Raw genomic sequence first — 17,247 nt, 5'->3', positions numbered from 1 at the left:
CTAGTTGTGCATCATGAATGACTTCAGCATTAGGAGACTTTATACCTCTCTAGCAGACACTTGGCATTAAGCAGAGTGTCTTAAAATCTAATTTGCAGCCACTCTGCAGTGCCCCGTGCCATGTGTTTTAAATATTTAAAATAATTTTCTTTAAAACAAACATTTCTAACATTTTTTTATAAAGAATAATGAGGTACAGGTGAGTATACATGAAGTATATGCGATATTTTTACAGGAGGAGATGTTACAGCGCTCTCTAGTGGACAGAATGAACAACCGCATGAAGATTCTAGATTTCTCTCTAATCCAGGACCATCTGCCACGTCTTAACCACAAACTGCACTGTCTATGGTTTTAACACTCCTCTGTGGATATTAATGAGCTGTTCACCTGACCTTCCACCCCCCCCTTTATTTAGTACAGACACAAGCACTTCAGAAGAGAGGTCTTGAAGAGTACTGAAGCCATTTTTCATCTATTATAGTTCTTATTGCTCCCTTACTTATTTTAAAAAATGTATTTCTATGTTTTTAACCAAAAAACAAAAACTAGTTCTCTTTAAAATCATGTGCTCAGTTTAATATTTTTTGTGGCCACAATTTATAATTTTATTAGTGTAATTTGTAATTACAACAAGAAAAAAACATCATCACCTCTACTATTTACTATCGTTTATTCTGGAAGGGCTGTACACTAAATGCTGGGATAATTCAGTGAGTAATTGCATTAAACATCCAGGGAATGAATGAGGTCAGGTGTTATTACTGTATGATTAGTTCTTGATCACAAACACCACTCCAACTCATCCCAAAGGTATTGGATGGAGCTCGATTACACGAGGGGGCTTTATACTCCAGTAGCTCATGTTGACATTGAGTATGATGACCTTAAGCACAGCTACAGCTGCTCCAGAGCTAATCGTTCTGTTGCTAAATTGTTTTCTTTGGAGTGTACACTTTAAAGTCAATAAAATCACTTTTTTAGAAGAGGTGTCAACACTCATTTAGACCCCTACTGTACACAAACCTCACCAGGTTTAAGTACGCTCTCTGAATACACGTGTGGACAGGTGCATTAAAGATATTAAACCCTCCTATCCTCTTGGACGAGGCCTAACTAGAGTGGGGCAGGCTCATAGTTCACCTTTTAACCTTTAAAGCAGTGAAGGGGCCTCCAGACAGGCCTCAGAAACAACCACAGTCTGATCTGGGGCCAGTTTTATTATGTTTTAGGTCTATGTTTAACGCTTGTAAATCCTCAAGAGAGCTGACTCAGGATCATTCTAAAAAACATCACGTTGTAAAACCGCATGAGTCACCTCAGCGTGCTCGCGCATACGAGCAAAGACCTGGGCGCGTTCCACTCCGAAACGTAGTGCACTACGCAGGGCGCCAGCCATTTTGTAGTGCTGTTTCCTTTTGTTGGTGATTATATATATATGTAGAAACAAAGACAGGCAACCTTAAACAAATGTGAAAACGTTGGCAAGACATTTGTATATACACAGACATCAGACAAAACATATTTAAGACATTGTAAAAATCCAGTAAATAATACAATGTTTGAATAATCTGTGCTATAAAATATAAATATATTCATATTTAAATTATGCATTTTAGGGACCTGGAGGTTATTCCACAAAGCAAGATTTGTCAGTTAGCCAGATCCAAATTATATCAAGTTAAATTAATTCATTATCTTTGGGCACAAGGCAGGAACACACCCTAGATGGGGCCCCACACACTCACACCTATGAACACTTTTGAGCAGCCTATCCAATACAGCAACAGGTGTTTTTGGATTGTGGGAGGAAGCCTGGAGGAAACCCACATGGACATGCAGAAGAAGACACCACAGTCCTCAAAGAAATTCACTAGAGGCAGGGCTCGAACCCACAACCCCAGGACCCCGGAGCCGTGTGGATACCTATTGCCTCACTGTGTCACCTTGGATTCATTGATTATTTTGATTAAAACATACATTAAAATATATTTATTTTTTAAATTGTGCATTTCAAATATGCATATTGTTTTCCATTATTTCCATATTAGGTGTGTTTGCTTTTTTCAAGTGCTGTAAATATGTGTTAACCGTAAATAAAATGGCTGTAACTCTGGTGTGATTCAGTGAAACAAATTCAAACGTGTAAATATTTCTATAGGAATAAAACACAGAAATAAACAGTACCTAGCGATAATTTCTTCATTCTATCCTTCTATTTATGTGTCTAGTTAGGGCGTAGGGAGGAAGTGAACAGGGGAAATATTAGGCTTGGAAATTTGACGGACACATCAGCGACCCAATAGTAGTAGAGAGAGTTGTAGTAGCGAACCAATCAGAACGCTATAAACAAGATATGGGCGGGTCTTTATGGGGCAGGCTACTCTGAGAGCCTTTCAGAGCATGAGGACGGACAGTGTACACTAGAGTTAATAAGTGGGAGAAAACTGGTGAGAAGTGCTGTTTTAATGCGGAATGTGGAGAAAAGGGAGCCCCTGGTACAGCTGTAATGTGTGGTTTATTAGTTTCCGTGGATCCCTGAAGCCCCAGGGTTGTTTATTTACAAAGTGTGTGTTTCTATGTGTTTAGAGGGCTAAGCTAAAGCTAGTAAGCTAACCAGGCTAATGTCAAACTGCTTTCTCTATTTTAGAGTCTTTTGTATTCCTTTTCAGCATTGTGTGCCTGTAAAATCGAGTTTTCTCTGTTCAGAGCTAATGTTTAGAGCCGTGTCCTCTGTTTCGTGCAGGTTTTGGTTGAATTTCCTGTGTTAGCAGGCAGCCTGGTCCATGTGCTTTGACATTGCATGGTATTTACCAGGTACCATGCTCTTCAACTGAATGGGGATCAGCTAGACAGGTATGTGCACAGAGAGACAGCTCTTACTGCTTTTGGAAAGCTTTTGCATGAACCCATAACACATTGCAAACATGCTCAAATGTCCCCTCTTCATAGGAAATATAACATGCCTAAGATTAAAGTAGTCATTATTACATTTTTAATAAGTAATGTAAAGGTTTTACCTTAAATCCAACATATTGCACAAATGCAGAAAGGTGCCTTCCTGTAGAAAACCCTTCTTTCTGAAATCCCACTTCCTGTGAGAGTCAAATGTTTGACCTTGTTAGTTTGTGTGGTGGATTTTATGCTAAAAAGTGTATCACGAGTGAAGTAAGTGGCCAGTGCAGTGGATGAGCAATTTCCCTTTGAAACAGTGAAGATCCAAAGACTGTCTGAAATATTGGCTTCAGACAGCAATGCTTTAATAAGTCACAAACCCAATGGACCCAGTCCTGTTGATTTGGAGGTTAGGGCTTTCAGGATGCAGATGAGTGGTGGAGGGGTGTGTGGAACTAATAGAGTATCCATTAATATGCGTATAGACAGTATATGTATAGACAGACAATGGATAGCTCAGGTTGGTCCAAAAAAAAAAAAAGATTAGACTCACTCAGATTTTCTAGAGGATTGAATGTTTATTGGGTTCAGATTGTCAATGGGGGTTAATTGTATTTTATTGCGCACTGATATTCAGTTGGACTTGACCCTGTTCTGCTGCACTTAGTTAACCATGTACCGCAGAAATAAATGAGACTGGGTCGAAGCCCTGTTTAGAACATTTTTGTCTTGTGTTTTCAGAACTGCTGGAAGGAGGAGCTCAGCTGTTTTCAAACAACAGGGTCACAGTTGATGCTCAGGTTCCCCACACTTTGATCTTGGTCCATCATGTTCCCCTCTGTCCATCGGCGTCCGATTTGCAGCTTCAGCGTTCGTGCGGTCCGCCTGCAGTGCTCCAGCTCCTCCAGAGAGGCTCATATCTCAGGATCTGGTAAACTAAGGCCTGCTACGTGGCTGAATGGACGAGTAGAGCTCTTCTTCTCATGGCTCCGCAAAGCACCAGAAGGAGCCGGAGGAGTCGGGAAGAAGAAGAAAGAAGGACTCTTGTCCATCCTGGCTAACCACTGCAGCTTTGTGACCGGACAGAGACTGAGAAGAGCTCTTCAGATTGCAGAGTTGTACTCAAATCTGTACTCGGAGAGGACCAGATGGACCCTGGTGGGCAGTTTTTGGCGCAGACTGCAGGGGAAATATTCTCCGGCGTCTAAACTCATGGCCGCTCTTGCTGGAGTTTTCATGTGGGAGGATGAGAAGATCAGAGATGATGAAATGAGAAGGTTGGTCCTCAAAGCAGGTGCATCTTTCCTGTTTAAGTGCCTGGTGATGGCTGTTAGTGTGAGTGAGACACTGCCCGGTGTTTCAGATAAAATATGGGCATTTAATCTATGATTCAAAACCACCGGTGAACCTGCACAACCTCATTCAGTGCAGTGTGGCCCCCTGTTTATTAGAAACACTGATGAAGTGTAGCTCTGCCGACCTGTTACTTATTTTACACTGAAATCTGAAAACGTTTAGAGATACGGTGTATCCAGAGGCATGCCTTTCTTTCCTGCCCCTGCTACTCTCCAGGACCGTGTACAAATGAATTTATATGTCTTTTTATGGCAGGTATATAGCTGTTTGTGAGGTGATAAGGTCTAAACAATCTCTAAATGACTGTGAAACCATGTCTCAGGAACCAGGCGGTGTTTCAGTAAAGAGCTTTTACAGTCAGACGTCTGGTTCCATGCACCACGGCTGTGAACAGTTCTGTGTCTAAGTTTCTCCAGAGTGGAACATCTCACAATGAATCCCGCTGTTTCCATCCAAAACGATTCTTCACAGAGAAACTGTGGAAACTCAGAGTAATTATTATCTTTTAAAGGAGCAGCTATCAGTCCCCGGTCCTAAATGTAGCTCAGTCGAGGTACATTTGGTGTCTGCTCTTTACTCCAGTAGATGTCCACTGGTGCTAATGTCAGTGAATCTGTCCCTGCGCAGGTGTGCGTGGGAGCTGCAGGCGCTGGAAGCGGTGAAAAAGCAGACGTCGGTTTCAAAACGAAATCCAGTGGAGACCGAGAACGGCTGGGAGGCCGTCATCGAGAAGAAAACCTTCAAAGTCTGGAGGAGACCTGTCGAAGGAAGCCACCTGTTTGAGTACAGAGGTTAGTCTCTGACCTGGGAGGGGAATGTTTCTGTGATTTACAGTGAGTTTATTTTGTGTAGGTGAAGGTTCCTGCCTGTGCTTTAGTCCGTCCTCTACAACCGCTGTCGGAGGCTTTACTGCTGAGTGTCTTGTGAAAGACTGGCTGTTGGTCACAGCTGGGATCAGGGCTGTGTAGTATTTCAAAACATACTGAGATTTTAGTTTTTCTGCTTTTTATATTGTGATACAAAAGAATTGCAGCGCATTTGAGCAGAGCAGCTGTGCTTGGAAAGAAAAGTGCACTCTAGAAAGATGGGGTATTTATGGGGGTATCTGCATAGAACTGCAGTAAATACACACTTCACGATGACGAAGCTGTAACAGTGATATTGTGCAACTCTAGTTGTGTTGTCGCACAACACAGAGTGTTTGTTCTGATTGGTCCAAATAGTTTACTTGTAATTCAGTGATAGAGCTAGACTCCAGAGTTTTACAGCTTGTCTGATGTAAATTATATCAGAAAATAAACAAGCTCTAGTTGTTTTAAACATTGTACTTGTTTTAAACCGTGGTTTCAGTCTAAAATCGATTCTGGACACGTCTAAAAAAAAATACTCAGACACCGCAGCATTGATCTACGCTCTTTTGATCCTTACTCCTCAGCGCTGCGCCTGCTCTTACATCACCCTGCGCTCTCTCGTCCAATCAGACGCACCGCTTGTAGGTATTTAAAAGGGCTCTCTATTCCAGGTCCAGTCTTGCCCTTTTAAATCTATTGCAAAAAGTGTGTGGACATCTCCTTATCCAACTTCGATCAAGGTATTACTGCAGACAGCGCTGCTCCTCAGCTTAGAGTCACTGAGTTTACACTCCTCTAGTGCGCACATGTTATGGACATTGGTGACCTTAGAATCAGGTGCAGCTCCTCCAGTGGCCACCCTCAGATGTTATTTTATTGTTTCCTGTAGGGATTATACGCTGTGTTTGAACAGTGGAGTATCTGAGTCTCAGCAGTTATCCAGCTCCACTGTTATTGTGCAGAATGTCTCATCCTGACTCTCTTTCTGCTCCCGTTCTCTCTTCCAGTGTTTGGGTCATACACTGATATCACCCCCAGGCAGTTCTTCAACGTTCAGGTACTGAGCACATTCACATTCGTATTTGAATGAAAGTGGTGCCCATTGTTCTCTGGTGATTATTTAATCGTCTCTCGCACTGGGCTTCACTGTTGCAGTTGTCCAGCTCTTTACAGTTCTGCTTCATTTAACTTATTTTTGTAATACAACATCACCATCGCACATTAGTAACGCTCATGCTCAATGTTTTCCAGTGTGTGTAATTGTGTCTCTCTGTGCCGTGTGTGTGTGTTTGGTGTGTGTGTACGTACTGAGTTAAATTAAGATCCGTTTTCCTCTGATGCAGTTGGACACTGAATACAGGAAGAAGTGGGACTCTCTGGTCATTAAACTGGACGTAGTGGACAGAGACCGGAGCTCAGGATCTGAGGTCATCCACTGGGCCACACATTTCCCTGTAAGATCTCAGTACTCCTTTATTTACTGAGCCATGAATATGAGAGTCTGTTTTCAATTGCGAACAAATCTCTCTCTGTCTCCTTTTTATCTTTTTCCTCACTATTTTGCTGTTTCTCCTTTTTTAGTTCTGTCTTTTTTCTCTCTTGAGTGCTCACTATATCAGTGTCTCTCTCTCTCTCTCTCTCAGAGGTATCTGCCTCTCTAGCTGTTTCTTTCCTAAATATATGGGTTTCTTTCATGCGTTCTTTCTTTCTTTTTTCTGTATTTTATGTTTTTACTACTTCTTACTTTGTCTATTTTTTGCTCTCCCTACCCCCCAATCTACTTGTCTTTTCTTCTCATCTCTGCTATCTCTCTCTAGCACACACACACACACACACACACACACACACACACCCCTAAGCCTCTTACGTGTGGTAATGTTTAAGGTCAGTGTTAGTGAGGGTCAGTTCCTCCACAGACGGAGCGCGGAGAGGTGATTGATGTGAATTATGGTGTAACTTTGTAAAGCTGCTGCTTCTGGTTTGTCTCCTGCAGTATCCGATGTACTCCAGAGACTACGTGTATGTGCGCCGCTACGACGTGGACATGGAGAACAACTTGATGGTTCTAGTGTCCAGGTAAAATCTTCAGGCAATTCATGTCCATCACACAGTCCAGAACTGCTCTCCAGCTCAAACACAGTACTGATTATAATGGACCGCGATCGTATCTTAACTCATATAGAACAAGTGTTAAACAAAGGGGGGGGAAAAGAGAGACATGTACAGTGTTTCAGCTGGTGACATTTCTTGGGAGACCATGCCAACATCAATCCAACCACTCACGTCTAATCCCTGGCCTTGGTGATTTGCGAAGCCTGATTCACGCCTTTGGTCCGCGCATTAGGGGATAAAGCTGGTTAACGGCACTAATAGTTTATTTTAGGCTCCCATTCAACCAACTGAGCTTAGTCAGGTGTTTTCAGAGGAAAAGTAAAAGAGATGAGGCAGGTCAGCAGCAAGCGTTTACCTGGGAGGAGGTCTGTGACGCATCTTTCTCCTCGTTCTCGTTCTCGCTTCCCTTTCATTAACACCCTCCCACAGCCCCCAGTTGCATTGCTCCCGTGTTAAACCCCAGCAGCCCTGATCCTTGTGTAGCACTGTGACCGATGTATCATCCCAGAAATAATTGCAATAAATTTTAAGACAGATTCTATGCCACTGATGTAAATAAAACATACTGAAATTACACCCCCTTTATAAAGCAATGAGCTTTTAGCGAAACTACAGACATTGCTATCGGTATGTAAAAATATATAAATATATCAAATAAAACCACTGTTTTTAAAACAAATCCACACAACAGCTCCAGAAAGAGACCAGAGAAGAGGACGAAGCGAGCAGCTAAAATACTGCTGAGGTTTATTCTAATGGAAACAATTAGAAGCAGTAAACACAGTCGTCGATACTGAGTTAAACTGAGGTAATATTCACTTATTGTACAATCGCTGATGAAACCATTGTGATAGGCCTTTTCTACAGGAAACATTCATTAAACATTAGTATTAATGCTCTGAATGAGTACAACAAAGAATTATGGGTTAATATCATTTCTAACAATGTAGTTAGTGCTTAGGATAGTATCAGGGTAACAGATGTTTTGACTTGTTTACGTAATGGCGTCATGCAGTTCCCTGTAATACGGCGTACGTGTTTTTACATGAGTCTTAGGCGCAGTGGCGTACAGTGGAAAGTGTCTCTGAGGTGGGGGGAGTTTGCTCCAAAAAAGGGGAGTGGCCTCAGTGGTGTGGAGGGGGTGTGGTTACAGAACATCACACATCAAGAAATCAAAAATGCCGTTAGAAGAGTTCAATGAGCTCTAACCCCAGCAGAGAACCTCCACCGACTCGACAACTATTCCGTTTTTGTTTTGTTATTTACTGTGAAGCTTTAAAGGCTAAGCACCACTTAATGGACCTCCATGAATATTCCACATTATTGTAGTCACTGACAGATATAAGTATGAATTAAAATGAAAATTGCAGCTTAATTTGCTTTAAAACGGACAATTTTATTAAATTGACGGAAAAACCCGAGCTCCCTACGGAAATTCTCGAACGCGACCGTGACGTCACTGGTGGACAACAGCTGAACAACGCCGCGGTAAAACACCGTTATGACTGACTGTTATGACAGTATCTAGCTAAATAACCAACATTATTCATGACAATAGCCTAGCAATAAGCTACACTCAAATGTAGAGGTACCGTTATTCTTGTAAATGTGATCGAAGTCGAACTCGAATTCATCCGACACTATAAACCTCCGTAATGCAGCTACGTAGCCGAGTATAATCTGAGACACCGAGTTTAGCGAGTCAAGCTAACGTTAACTAACACCAACTAAAACAGGCGAAGTGAGTGTCCTTACCCTGTTTACCTCCATGTTACAGAGGCTCTTGAACACCTTTCGTTGGGGTCCTTACATGCCCATATTGTTGGAAAAGCGCCAGTGAAATGAGCTACAGATAACGGAGTGAGCGGATGGTTCTTTCCAAAGTGTCCGTTTAAAGGAAATTACTGTTTACAAAATAAGCAAATGTTTACAGATTATTTGTGTCACTTCTGAAAGTTTGAAAGTTACATTTGTAGTAAAATGAAATGTTTTATAACAAATAAAACAATTTAATATTAATTAATATACATTAAATGTGTTTGATTTAATATAATTGATATTAATATAACATCTATTTAGTTGAAGTAGTGTGTTTCTTTTTTTTTTTTTTTGTCGTATCTCCAGTTATGGCCAAAATCATGATATTGTTTTAGAGCCATATCGCCCACCCCTACTACGTGTATGAACATAAGTTTGAGACATAATTGCCAATGTGTAATGTGTGCAGAGCTGTGGAGCACCCTGACATCCCCGAGTCTCAGGATTATGTCCGCGTTCGCTCGTACCGCTCCAGGATGGTCATCCGTCCGCACAAGACCTTCGATGAGGTGATGACTGGGACTTTTTAATTGAATATATTTACACTTTTATTTGGCTGTCACACCCACCTGGAGACTGAGGCCTGTGGTGTTCTCTAGGACTCCGGTCTGAGACGTCATTTCTACAGTGAATGTACTGTATTTTTCCACAGAATGGTTTTGATTACCTGCTGACCTACAGTGACGACCCTCAGACTGTGTTTCCTCGCTACTGTCTCAGCTGGATGGTGTCCAGCGGTGAGTCCTTCTCCTTATTCTTCACCTACTTCCCCTTTTTCATTTCTTCTTCTTAATTTTGCTGTGTGATGATATTAATTCAGGAGCAGACAGATAAGTAGCCAACAATCTTTTATGTTTTATATTGTCTCTGTAAAGGGCAGCTGACTTGAGATGAAGAATCAAATCACTCGACTTAATCTCCATAGAGTGGGTCCCTTACATGGGGATGATTTTAAAATAGTTTAAGTCCATGATCAGTGAAACATCCCAGCCACTAGGTGTCAGAATAACTGTGCTTCAAGCAGAGCATGAAGAATTACTGGAGGATGATGACTAATTTCTCCTTTGAGAGGTTGAGTTGAAAGGAGGTGAAAATAAGTGGCGTTTGGTTTAAGTTTAAATGTGAAACGGCTGAATCTTCTGTGTTGAAGCTGCAGTTGTTTTCGTGTTCAGTGAGAGCTGAGTATCTTTTACTGTTTTTACCACACACTGATAGCAACCTGCTTTTCATCGTCTCTGCATGCTCACGTCTGATGTCACGTTTGTTGTCCACTCGTCCTCTTCATCAGTCCAGCTCTCCCTCGGCTTCTCCCTCCATCCATGTTCAATTAGTCACTGGAGGATGTTAAGATTTTATTACAGGTTTTCACTGAGTATCCAGTTGTTCTGCAGTTCTTAACACCTGCTAACTCTGTCTCTCTCTGTCCCTCTCCTGTCTCTTTCTTTCTCTCTCTCTCTCTCTCTCTCTCTCTGTCCCTCTCTTTCTTTCTCTTTCTCTTTCTCTCTCTCTCTGTCCCTCTCTCTCTCTCTCTCTCTCTTTCTGTCCCTCTCTTTCTCTCTCTCTCTCTGTCCCTCTCTCTCTCTCTCTGTCCCTCTCTCTCTTTCTCTCTCTGTCCCTCTCTTTCTTTCTTTCTCTTTCTCTCTCTCTCTGTCCCTCTCTCTCTCTCTCTCTCTGTCCCTCTCTTTCTTTCTCTTTCTCTCTCTCTCTGTCCCTCTCTCTCTCTCTCTCTCTCTCTCTCTCTCTCTCTCTTTCTGTCCCTCTCTTTCTTTCTCTTTCTCTCTCTCTCTGTCCCTCTCTCTCTCTCTCTCTCTCTCTCTCTCTTTCTGTCCCTCTCTTTCTCTCTCTCTCTGTCCCTCTCTTTCTTTCTCTCTCTCTTTCTCTCTCTCTCTCTCTCTCTCTCTCTCTCTCTCTCTTTTACAGGAATGCCTGATTTTCTGGAGAAGCTGCACATGGCTGCCCTGAGGGTGAGGAACCTTGAGGTTGGAGTGCGTGATTACGTTGGAGTGATGAAGCCATCTGCCGACCGTCTGCAGGACACCGCCACAAACTCTGGCCACATTTACGCCTGAACACACACACACACACACCTGGCCCCACACACGCTTGGGGGCAGATACTTACAGGTAACGTGACCTGAGAGGACATGGGGTCCGCCCAAGAACATGGTCATGGACATAAAAACATTGCCTGTGAACGCAGACAGCTGCTGTAGACCGAGTAAAGCTGCTGCAGCCTGCGCTACTTTTCCTACTCTGCGCTGTGTGGAAGTAGTCTGTTAGTTTGTTTGCATTCAGGTCGTGAGAATAGAAACCACCACTGACCACAGTTTGGTGAGAGTCGGGTGTGCTCTGGAATGGTCCTGGACCCTAACAGAGGTGAAAGGATTTTAATAGATACCTAAAAAGCTCATTTGTAACCATGCATTACATGTAAAAATATGTTTGATACAAACGTGAAAATCACTCTCCGTGATCAAACTCTCTGATTAAAATGATCAGAACAGAGCAGGCCTTATGCTGTGGACACACCCATTCTTTTAATGCCCTCCTCATGTTCTTGAAGTAGTGATTTTTAATTTTCTTTGGTTAAGCTCCGCCTACCACTAAAAACAGCCCTCGCTTGTAAAACAGACGGATTGAGCCTAGTCCTGGGAAACACAGCAGTGTAAACGTAGATGGGGGTAAATTATAATAATGAGTCTAAATTAAATTGATAAACACAGTCTAGACTCATCACAGTAATGAATTTAGACCTTTAAAAGTGGTTCTTGGACCTTTACATGATTTGGAGCTTTTAAAGGTTTTTACACACTTACAAACACTGACACACACACACACACACACACACCCACACCTCTTTACTAAAGAATCTCTTACAGAACCGAGTACTGAAACGTTCTTTAAGGAAGAGAGGAGACCTCCGTTATTGTGAGGGTGTTCCTCCAGAGATCTGTTAGAAAGGGCTCGTGTTCGTCTCCATGTTTCTGTTGTAATGGTGCGGTTCTGCTCCGCTGTAAACATCCTCCACTCTCACTCTGAATTCAGCATCTTTGTAACTCTTTATACTGTGAAGTTTGAGGCTTTTAAAATGGATAGATTTGAGGCGTCTCTAGGAACAGTGTGGCCTTTATTTAAAGGAATACTCCGTCAGTTTTCAATCTAATGCCCATTGGTCTGTTTTTGAGAACCACGGACAACAAACAAAAGAACCCACAGCAGAAGACAGTGGGCAGTCGCTGAGTGCCTTATACACAGCTGCACTCTGAGGCTCGGTTGAAAATCTGGGATATTTTCATTTCTGCCATTGGCTCTAATCTATAGTCGCTGTAAAGGTTTTATTTGTTTGTGTTGAGTTCCTGCCCACGCTGGGAACTGAACCCCATCACGTCCTGTGAAGGGTGTGTGAGGAGAAGTCTTCACTATTCTGACTGTGTTAGGGCCTTTGTAGTCAAAGCTCTCACTGTTCCTCAGTCTGAAGCCTTTGGGCTGGATTCCAACGACTCAAACGTCTCTGATGACTGTGTAATTGTTAATAACGAATTTCGTATTAAAATAGAATGCAGATTAGAAGCCAACCACGGCCTCAGATTTTTGTGCTGATTGTAACCGGTGTGAACAGGTTTGGGGATTAGACTAAAGCTGTTCTAGTGAGGTTTTCTCCAGCTTTCTAACACTGAAGGAGCAGTGTCTGGTGATTCGACACGTCCTGTAAAACACCAAAGACCAAATTCAGCAGCTTGCCCTTGGCTTCTTTTACAAATCTATTTAACGCTGCGAGCTTCCAGTTCTTTCCTTAATTCAGAAAAATGCATTTGACTCGCGGTCCTTGATTCCTCAGACGCTTCAGACTGAGTTTAGATTGAAAAAGACTGAGGAATGCAGCTGTTCACTTGGCTTTTTGTGCTGATCTGAAGTGGAATAGTGTCTTTGGCCTTTCACAAATTTTAAAACACACAGAAATGAGAACTAACCTGTAACAGCTCACGGCGGAGACTGGGGTTCAGTAGCTGAAAAAACAGCTGTGGCCTGAAGATTCACAAATAAATCTTCACTGTTGTGACATTTCAGTGGGAGGAATCTGGTAGATTTGTTTTTTTTTCTATACAATATTTACATCGTGATATTTAGTTTTTCTGAGGCCTGGGAAGTTAGAAAAGAGAGTAAAGGGCCAGTAGGGCCACGTTTGTTTATCTATAAAGCGCTGGCTGATCGAGTACATAGTGGAGTCAGTGGATAATTGTGTAAATTACTTTTCTTCAGCGTTAAAGCTGCACTATTTAAGGCGTATTTTGGAACCAGAAAGAAAAGGCACTACTGAGTTCAGAGGTAAACATCAGGGTCGTCCTGCTTCCCCGAGGCTCCCTGCGAACCCTGAAATTGTTCTTCAACATTCAGAGCTGCTCAGTGAGGTTTTTGGACCACGTCAGATGATTGTTTCTTATTTGTGTCAGTTGCACAGGTTCTGAAAGAAGCTCAGCTGTTTGGGGAGTTACCTCAGTAACTTCAGTGGCTCTCAGTGTTGATCTGTACAGCTCTGAAAGCTCGTGAATGGAGGGAGAGGGATGTGTAAGGAACAAGGCGCAGGGTTCACAAGCTAAAGGAGGCTTATTTGGAAAGGTTTGACACCGAGTTCTATTCCTGTAATTGCACGTTACCACCAGAGAGGTCGCTAATTCCCCAAACTCGCCAGTTGTAAGTTCTCGGCTTTAATTGATAATGATCGTGGTCATGTTGCCCAGCCCTAGAACCACGTGACTGAAGTATTTTGTAGTTGTCTTGGTGTGTTATATTTGAGAATGTCACACATGATTCTGAAAAAGCCTAGCTTCTGAACTGTATTGTCTTTCATTTAAGGATTAAATGATATTTGGGGGGAGCACCAGCCTCTTCTCGAGTGAGCACCTGATGTCCACCGGTTGTGGTTGTCTTCCTGAGATCAAAATGCCACGTTCCTTCGAGGGCCCCACGTGAGAGAGACGGGTGTTAATGTGTGTATGGTGTTATACGTTTATGTTTAAAGGCATTTCAAGGCAGTGGTTGAAGGTAGAGCTTTGGGAAAGAGAGTTTTACAGTGTTTTGTTTGTTGTTTTTCATTTTAAAGTTTTTTTTTGAACATGTTCTCAGTGTTTAAAGCAGAATTAATGGAAAAATCCATCTAAAGTGGTACATTTCTCTGAGGAATAGGAATTAATTTCTCTCTCAGGTTTGATTTTCTGTTGCTTTTATTCAGAGAAACCCAGCCGTCTCTCTTTAGTCTCGATGTCCCTAGGCTTCTTTTGAAACAAATAATGTTAATTGAGAGTTTGTTTCCCCTTTTAACGGCACTTAACCCCCTCCTCTGTTCTGGGATGGGTTTGCACTAGATGGTGGGACATATCTGTGAGGATGATTAGTTCTGGATCAGACACACACCACTCCGACTCGTCCTGAGGGAATCGGACCGAGCTCCATCACACTCCTCAGTGCTGGGGATGTTTCGTACTCCATCTGCTGGCTCTTAACTTCGGCTCATGTGCAGCTACTCCAGAGCGTCCCTCTGTGGAACTCCGTCTGTGTCAGCGATAGATGCACATTGAAGCAGCTGAATTAATTCGTCCTGAGGCGGTGTCTGGATACTTTCTGGACGTAGAGTCCGCCCCTCCTTTATTTTCACTCCTTTATTCTTCAAAGATTCCTTTCTCCATGGAGGACTGAGGTGATTTACATGAAACAAAGCCCTAATAGGTTGCACTTTTTTGAGTTCAGATCAAGGTCAATCCAGATTTTCTGGATTATATTAACGTCCACACTTGATTGGCTGAAATGCACTTAAGTCTTTTGCTTGTGGAGGGAGTACACTCTCCAAGCTGTGTATTTAGTATAGAAGGTGTGTGTGTGTAAGTGTAAGAAGAGATGGAGAGAGAGCAGTGACCCAGGAGTGAAGAAAGTGGTCTGTATTTCATATGTTGGTGATAAATTTAGGTACTTTTACATCTTGTGAGAGAAACGTTAGACGAGTGACGGCTCACACCATCTTCAGAGATTCAGATACTACCCACGAGCTCCACAGCAGTGTTCTCCCCCTGTGTAAACAGCCCCTGTTCAGAACGCCCGCTTTCAGCACCTGTTCCTTTAAATGATAATGAGCCGCTCGCTGTTCACCCCGACCCCGAGCGCACAGCAGTGAGGAGCGAGGAGCAGAAGCTCTGGTTTTTAGCCGTTTTCACTCTGTTCTCTTTCTTCTCCGTTTTTACTCAGTGCTCTTATTTCTCCGCGCTCGTTGTGTCTGTTTCGCTGCGTTTCATCTTTGCGCTCTTAAATAAATACAGCACTGTGATTGGACAGAGTCAGACGAGGGGGCGGGGCAATTCTAAACATATATAATTATCCTCCCTCCCCTATCTTTTGCCCTATTTAAATGTAGTCAGTATGTGTCTAATATCTGATATTCCGAGAGCATTATATGACTTTTTTTTTTTACTTATTTGAAGGTGTATTTATTTGTTTAAAGTTGCATTATTTGACAATGGAATGAGACAAATTCTCTCAAGAATCATGCACTTAAAGGCACACTAGGCAACTTTATTAGTTTATTTTTCCTGGTAATGATCCATAACATTCAAAGAACACGATTGAAATAGTTATTTTAGCATTGGCTTCAGAACAGTTGTGCAATCTGTGTGTGAGGAAACCCAGAGAAAATCTCCAGATCGTAGCGGCTTGCCTTGGTTGTTGTTTGTCAGCTTGACCACTAGAGGTCCCCTTGCTAATGCATGAGTGCTGTGTTTGGGATTCTGGAGGAATGATGCGAGGTGATGACTGGGTAAATAAAGTACAATGAAACAGACAGTGTTCCTCTGTGAAACTGCAGAGTGAACCTTTAAAATGAGTAAAAAAGAAACAATGCTACAAATGGGTGAAGTACTCGTTTATAACACTCTTCTAACACTCAGAATGAGGAATATTAATATATTGACTAGATTTATAAGTGGTGTTGAGAGGTCATATGTCTTTGCAGCACATTCTCCCATTAATACGTTTGTGATTTGTGTGAAACTGGAGCTGATGTTCTTCAGGGACGTGACCGAGGGACAGGAATAAAACTCCAGACCAGAAACTTTAAACTTCATTTTTGTTCTTGTTTCTTCACGTGTTTTTGACGATCTGTTATTGACTCGTATAAAAGTTCCTGAAATTACTATTGAACTTTCTCACTACTCTTTAAGAGTGTTTTTTTCCCCTTAGATTTGTAATAGACTTAAAAGTGAGACCAATGATGATAAAGAAAAGTGTAAAGATGGTGTAAAACAGGAGGTTATTGTTATTTCCTGTTTGTCTTGAGGGTTTTCACAAGCAGAGATTTTTCCATTAACACTTTGCTGCAGGGCATTGATCACGAATTAAACCTGTGTCTGTCAAAAGAACTGTCTCTAAAGGCTCTGTTCGACAAGCGGCAGTTCTCAGAACAGTTTGGGAGTGACAATTTTCATACTCTGGATCCCTCCATCTATTTGCACATGGAGTGAACGAGTGATTGATTTATTTATTCGGGCTTAATGCAGGCGTCTTACGAACGAGAAAAATCAAGCGTACACCCACGTGACACCTACACACACATCTACCACAGCTTCACCCAGCCCCAGTGTGTATCAGGTCTCTCTCAGTGGAGAAACTGTCTCTAATTGGAACAAGTCCGAGAGCTCAGAGCAGGGTTGTGTCAGTTGTTACGACATGTTCATGTAGGTGAACACACACACACACACCTCACCGCTGCTGGGAATGTAGCATCTGAGAGTGTTTCTTGTTTAGCGACTGACACCGAGGGAATTCTGACTGCAGGTTTAACTCAGTTTTGAATCAGTTTGTGAATGTAGCACTTCCTGCTGTCCCCTGATCTAGCGCTGATTCAGTGAGGGGCTCATTGTTTATATTTCTACAGTTTTTCAATGTGTGTGTGTGATAACAGATGCATGAAAAAACAATGAGGATAAATGATGATGCAAGCTTTTCCTGGATGTTTCTGATTTCTCCATGTGCCGTTTGTTAATAATTCACCAAATAGTGTCAATAAAGTTATTTACGTTCTTAACTTACGCTTCCACTGCTGTGATTTGAACGACACTTTCCTGTTCTTTCAGACGCTACACGTTCAAACGATAAGGGACTGAACACAGAAAATTGGGAGTGTGTTCCTCTTTGATGCAGTAACAGTTTTTTACGTCTTGATAAAAGGCTTT

General features: G+C 42.3%; 1 protein-coding gene across 4 annotated transcripts; it reads left to right on the top strand.

The window, feature by feature from the left end:
- The first annotated feature begins 2,330 nt into the window (after window positions 1–2,330).
- stard7 (StAR related lipid transfer domain containing 7) lies at window positions 2,331–17,085 on the top strand. Of its 4 annotated transcripts, none has more exons than XM_066650641.1 (10): window positions 2,331–2,450; window positions 2,747–2,856; window positions 3,637–4,172; window positions 4,879–5,042; window positions 6,110–6,159; window positions 6,446–6,556; window positions 7,096–7,178; window positions 9,442–9,541; window positions 9,685–9,769; window positions 10,953–17,085. In XM_066650641.1, exons 3-10 carry the CDS (start codon window positions 3,724–3,726, stop codon window positions 11,099–11,101), a joined length of 1,191 nt encoding a protein of 396 aa, XP_066506738.1. In that variant the 5' UTR covers window positions 2,331–2,450; window positions 2,747–2,856; window positions 3,637–3,723; the 3' UTR covers window positions 11,102–17,085. The 4 variants fall into 4 exon arrangements, with proteins under 4 accessions (XP_066506738.1, XP_066506740.1, XP_066506742.1 ...); XM_066650643.1 differs by having other exon boundaries at window positions 2,428–2,498; XM_066650645.1 differs by lacking the exon at window positions 2,331–2,450 and adding an exon at window positions 2,470–2,506.
- The last annotated feature ends 162 nt before the right edge of the window (window positions 17,086–17,247 follow it).

The sequence above is a fragment of the Hoplias malabaricus genome, chromosome 18 (assembly GCF_029633855.1).
Source record: "Hoplias malabaricus isolate fHopMal1 chromosome 18, fHopMal1.hap1, whole genome shotgun sequence".
Classification (NCBI taxonomy): domain Eukaryota; kingdom Metazoa; phylum Chordata; class Actinopteri; order Characiformes; family Erythrinidae; genus Hoplias; species Hoplias malabaricus.
Note: the sequence above shows the minus strand (reverse complement) of the source record. Positions and strands in the feature narration are given on the sequence as shown.

Coding starts and splice junctions, on each gene's coding strand:
- stard7 (XM_066650641.1), top strand. CDS start 3,724: ATGTTCCCCTCTGTCCATCGGCGTCCGATTTGCAGCTTCAGCGTTCGT. Junction 5,043..6,109: donor CCACCTGTTTGAGTACAGAG/GTTAGTCTCTGA, acceptor TCTCTCTTCCAG/TGTTTGGGTCATACACTGAT. Junction 9,542..9,684: donor CGCACAAGACCTTCGATGAG/GTGATGACTGGG, acceptor ATTTTTCCACAG/AATGGTTTTGATTACCTGCT.